At 47.5% G+C, this 5,020-nt stretch overlaps 1 protein-coding gene and 1 long non-coding RNA gene across 2 annotated transcripts in view; one reads left to right on the top strand and one right to left on the bottom strand.

Moving 5' to 3' along the window:
* runx3 (RUNX family transcription factor 3) overlaps nucleotides 1-5,020 on the bottom strand; it is a 34,539-nt gene that overhangs the window by 4,445 nt on the left and 25,074 nt on the right. Inside the window, exon 5 of the mRNA XM_008314849.3 lies at nucleotides 3,724-3,798. Within this exon, the coding sequence (XP_008313071.1) occupies nucleotides 3,724-3,798 (75 nt within the window). The remainder of the gene's footprint in view (nucleotides 1-3,723; nucleotides 3,799-5,020) is intronic.
* On the top strand, nucleotides 22-1,851 carry LOC112487582 (uncharacterized). Its single transcript, XR_003050790.1, has 2 exons — nucleotides 22-556; nucleotides 613-1,851. It is a non-coding gene; the product is annotated as an uncharacterized LOC112487582 (long non-coding RNA).

Genomic DNA, 5,020 nt, shown 5'->3' with positions numbered 1-5,020 from the left:
CCTCCCCCGCCCACTGTAAGTACAGTCTTCGCTGTGACGGCTGCGGTAACAGCGGCATGTCTTTGGCACAGAGGGTCTTCCTCGCTGAACCTGGTAGTAGCTGTAACTGTAATCTCTGCGGCCTGAAACCACACATGATCTCAATTAGGCTCATCTGAAACGTGTTGACTAAATTGCAAGGACAGGAGGGGAGGATGGACCCCAGAGGGTGAGCTGGCACGGTCTGCTGTCTGAGATATTCCTAGTCCATGAAGCGCTGAGCTGGGAATCTGGGCGTTTTTTTTTTTTTTTATAGGGAACACAGTGTTCCAACACTGACTGCTCCTCAACCACTCTTCCTTAAAGGTAGTGTCTGAAGGAAGTTGTTGGTAAACACAAAGACTGAACTGTTCCTTTTCACCGACAGGAAAACTGTCCTCAGTAACTTAACGCAGTCAACTTTAACAAACAAAAGTAACAGTTTAGTTTTCCACCATGAAGATGTTGACTTGATCTGTAGAACCAACCTCCAGCAGCTAAGCTAAAGTTGTCCTAGCCTGAGTGCTACGGCGCTAAGGTCCCGTTAGCGCAGCTAAGCTAAAGTTGTCCTAGCCTGGGTGCTACGGCGCTAAGATCCCGTTAGCAGGATATTTTAAATAATTATTTTTAAAAAAAATTGACTCTTATGCGGCCCAATATGGAGAGTTTTTGCAACAGACACAGGCTGCCACCGGAGGCGCCATTAAGTACAGGCCGCAGTATGAAAGGTGCCTTTACGGATATGTGGTTCCTGTGGGAATCAAACCCAGGACTTTCTGCTTGCAAGGCAGGTGTGCTAACCCCTACACCATGGAATTAGCATATTATAAAAACATTGCAACAATTTTACCAAAAAAAAACAAACAAAAAAAACCCTACACTTCAATCACTTTCTGTGTTTCGATGATTGATTGATCCTGGACGGATAAAGAAAATAAAGTCTCTCTGAGACAGCGCTCGCTGCACGTCTACTCTACACCTGAGGTTTCCTCTGGTCAATACTTTGTCCACCTTTTTGCTTAGCAGCTGAAGTCCACTAGTCCACAGTCAAGCGTGTAACCATAGGTAGGAGCGACGCTGTGCCTCATTTGATTACGGGAGAAACTGATTTTGTTGTTGACCCCGGGGCGTGTCACAGGCCGCCTTGTGTTTGTAATGGTGCGCAGGGTAATGTGTTTGTGTGTCCACATGTGGTGGCTGGCAATGGGGAGATGCAAATCCAGGCGCTCACCTGTGAAATGTTTACTCAAGCTTGATGCAAACCGTGACGGCCAGCGCCCGGGGAATGGCGTCTCAGGCAAATGAGCGGAGGGAAGGAGGAGAGCGAGGAGCGAAGCCTCGGGGGCTCGTACGGCACTCGGTTGTTTGTTATTTTGTTGTTGTTTTGTTATTTGAAAACTCCTTTCAGCATTTAATAACATTTGTGATTTACTGACGGGACGTTTTGAACGGCTGCCATGAGCGTGCGTTCGCAGGATCGGTAACAATAATGACATGACAGCGTAACGCGCTCTACAGGCCAAAGAAGAGAAGATCCAAATGAACACAAATGACCACGGGCTGTTTATCTAAGCAGCAGGGCTCGCAGGCCGAAACATCGTGTCGAATGCAAATGACAATCACAGTCTGCGCCGCGACACCGTGGCCGCCGGCGCCTCAGCTGTTTGGTAATTTGTCATGTGGGGTTTTGCATGTGTGCGACGTTTGCACCGAAGATTTCCAGGAACGAGTGACTCTGCAAACGAGCTGAACGTGATTGACTGTGTCGAGTGTAATCTCTGAGCTGATTTGTTGAAGCTAACGATGGTTGGTCGCGCCTGAAGAAGAAGAAGATAAAAAGTAGAAGAAGAAGAAGAGGAAGAAGAAGAAGATGAAGAAGAAGAAGAAGAGGAAGAGGAAGGAGAAGAAGGAGAAGTAGAAGAAAAAGAAGATGAAGAGGAAGAAGAAGAAGAAGAAGGAGAAGAAAAAGAAGATGAAGAGGAAGAAAGAAAAGAAAAAGAAGATGAAGAAGAAGAACAAGAAGAAGAAGAAGAGGAAGAAAGAGACGATGAAGAAGAGGAAGAAGAAGGAGAAGAAAAAGAAGATGAAGAGGAAGAAAGAAAAGAAAAAGAAGATGAAGAAGAAGAACAAGAAGAAGAAGAAGAGGAAGAAAGAGAAGATGAAGAAGAGGAAGAAGAAGAAGGAGAAGAAGATGAAGAAGAAGATGAAGAGGAAGAAGATGAAGAAGAAGAAGGAGAAGAAGAAGAAGGAGAGGAAGAAGCAGAAGAAGAGGAAGAAGAAGAAGGAGAAGAAGAGGAAGAGGAAGGAGAAGAAGGAGAAGTAGAAGAAAAAGAAGATGAAGAGGAAGAAAGAAAAGAAAAAGAAGATGAAGAAGAAGAACAAGAAGAAGAAGAAGAGGAAGAAAGAGACGATGAAGAAGAGGAAGAAGAAGGAGAAGAAAAAGAAGAAAAAGAAGATGAAGAGGAAGAAAGAAAAGAAAAAGAAGATGAAGAAGAAGAACAAGAAGAAGAAGAAGAGGAAGAAAGAGACGATGAAGAAGAGGAAGAAGAAGGAGAAGAAAAAGAAGATGAAGAGGAAGAAAGAAAAGAAAAAGAAGATGAAGAAGAGGAAGAAGAAGAAGAGGAGAAGGAAGAAGAAGGAGAAGGAGAAGAGGAGGAAGAAGAATCTGTCTGCGCTGCTGCTTCATCTTCATCTGTACCACATGGACTGGAAATTCAAGTTAAGATTTAAGACGTCCAACGTATCTTTTAGCTAATTATCGTGTCAATCAGTGACATTTTATTTATTTTTTTTCACTCTTCATAATGTGTTTTCCACCAGTGAACGTCTGCGTGGAGTGAAACTCCTCATCAGAATTCCTGGCATCATTTTGTCGAACAGTTAAATACCTGTTGTCAGCGCTGGGGGGGGGGGGGGGGGGGGGGGGTTCTAGATCGTCAAGAAACAATAGGTGAAGAAGAGAAGAAACTGAGGACGGAGACAGGTGGAGGGGTGGGGAACCAGGAATGTTCTGGGATGTGACAGCACACACACAACGGGCACTAAACTTGTCACGAGTGGCACACACACACACACACACACACACACACACACCACACCACGCCCTCGGCCGTGCCTGCCTATCCAGCTTCTCCACTTTTCAGTATTTGCTGTTTTTCAAAGGTGTCAAAGAGTCCATCAATTAAAATTAATTAGTTTTGAAATCCTCAGTGTGTTCTGAGCTTCAGCCTCAGCCTCAGCCTCAGCCCCAGCCTCAGCCTCAGTTTCAGCCTCAGCCTCAGCCTCAGACTCAGCCTCAGCCTCAGCCTCAGTTTCAGCCTCAGCCTCAGCCTCAGCCCCAGCCTCAGCCTCAGTTTCAGCCTCAGCCTCAGCCTCAGACTCAGCCTCAGCCTCAGCCTCAGCCTCAGACTCAGCCTCAGCCTCAGCCTCAGACTCAGCCTCAGCCTCAGCCTCAGACTCAGCCTCAGCCTCAGCCTCAGCCTCGTGGCCATGCTTAATTATGGCCTCTGTATGTGATAACCACCTGGTGACTAGAAAGAGGAACTGCTGACACGGTTCAAAATATGACTCCACAAAAAAACCAAAAAAAAAACCAACAACCGACAGATACGAGTCTCAAAGTTCAGTTCAAGGTCAAACTGAAGATTAAAAACGTAGTTGGAACTGAACAGAAGAGTAAAGGTGTTGAGGACGTCCGTTTCTCACCTGCCCATGGCCTCAGGTCCTCCTCCACCTTGCATGTCTTCAGAGTGGGGGTGTCCATTTGATCCTGCCACAGGGCTGTGAAGAGAGCGAGGAAAAAAGGTGAACACCCAGATCTACGTACTGACAAAAAAAAAAAAAAGCACACGAGCTGCAAATGATTTCACTTTTGGTGAAATGAAAAATAAACTGTGGACTGTGTGAGCGTGCGGGGGCGAGGGAGCCACCGGCTGCCGTAGAAATCTACAGCCAGTTCCAAGAAAAGCCTCCATAACAGACTTGTCAAAACGGTCTTGACACCTGGTGGTTTGGAGTCCGTGTCTTCCTGTCACAGGTCGGCCTCTGCTGACTGCGCAGGGATGACTGGGAAGAGGAGGGGCGCTTTTCTCACCAGAGTGAGACCAGTCTTGGAAAAACATGCCTGCTGGGTGCGCGCGGGGTATTTTTGGGTCTTTCAGGCGAGACACTGGAGAAGCAGCGCAGACCTGCGAAGCACTGGACACTCGCTAACTTGTCCGGCCAAGCTGTCAGGGCGAGGAGAGGTGGGGTCAGCGACCTGCTGGCCCAACGCGTGGGACCCTGCTTCACATTGGAGGGTCACACCGCAAGAGGTCTGACACAAACAGGGTGTGTTTGTTTTAGGTCTGAGACGCTGTTACACACGGTTGGACTGCCGTTATTCTTCTGGTGTTTTCTCAAACACCAGAATCAGAAACATAACTTCAGGAGGGTTGTGGGTTTGATTCCAGATCCTTTACATACTCACTGCTAATTAGACGCCAACAACCTGCGCCGTAAAGTACTGATCAGGGGGCGTACGACCTCCACGGTCACAGTCATGAGCATTTAGTCCTCGTTCTTGGTAGATACTTCAGAGATAAATTAGTGGACACTTCCGGTTCCTCAGAGGACCAGAACACACCTCCTGCGGCAATTAGGCTCACCGTGGAGGGAAGAGGGGGAGGGGGACGGGGGAAGGTAGGTCAGCTAAAGCTAAGGCAGGCTCAGCATGTGTCAGATCTGTTCCATTTTTGGATCTCCTCCGCTTCCTTTGCAAAGTCCCAAATCAGCGGCGGCTCGGTGAGCGGTCCGGCTCTGTGCCGCACAATGGCAAATTCTTACACATAAATGGCCTCATTCAGAAAGGCTTGCGAGCAGCCGGTACGATTCGCTCAAGAAAATAAACATTTCCTTCAAATATTTTGATTGGCCGGCAGACAACGTCAATACCAGAGGCACAGATTACCCCTGTTAATAAGAGGGGCCGCCCCCTTGGAGGCGCTGTGGGGCAGGGAAGAGC

Source organism: Cynoglossus semilaevis, chromosome 1 (assembly GCF_000523025.1).
Source record: "Cynoglossus semilaevis isolate Cse_v1.0 chromosome 1, Cse_v1.0, whole genome shotgun sequence".
NCBI classification, from domain to species: domain Eukaryota; kingdom Metazoa; phylum Chordata; class Actinopteri; order Pleuronectiformes; family Cynoglossidae; genus Cynoglossus; species Cynoglossus semilaevis.
Note: the sequence above shows the minus strand (reverse complement) of the source record. Positions and strands in the feature narration are given on the sequence as shown.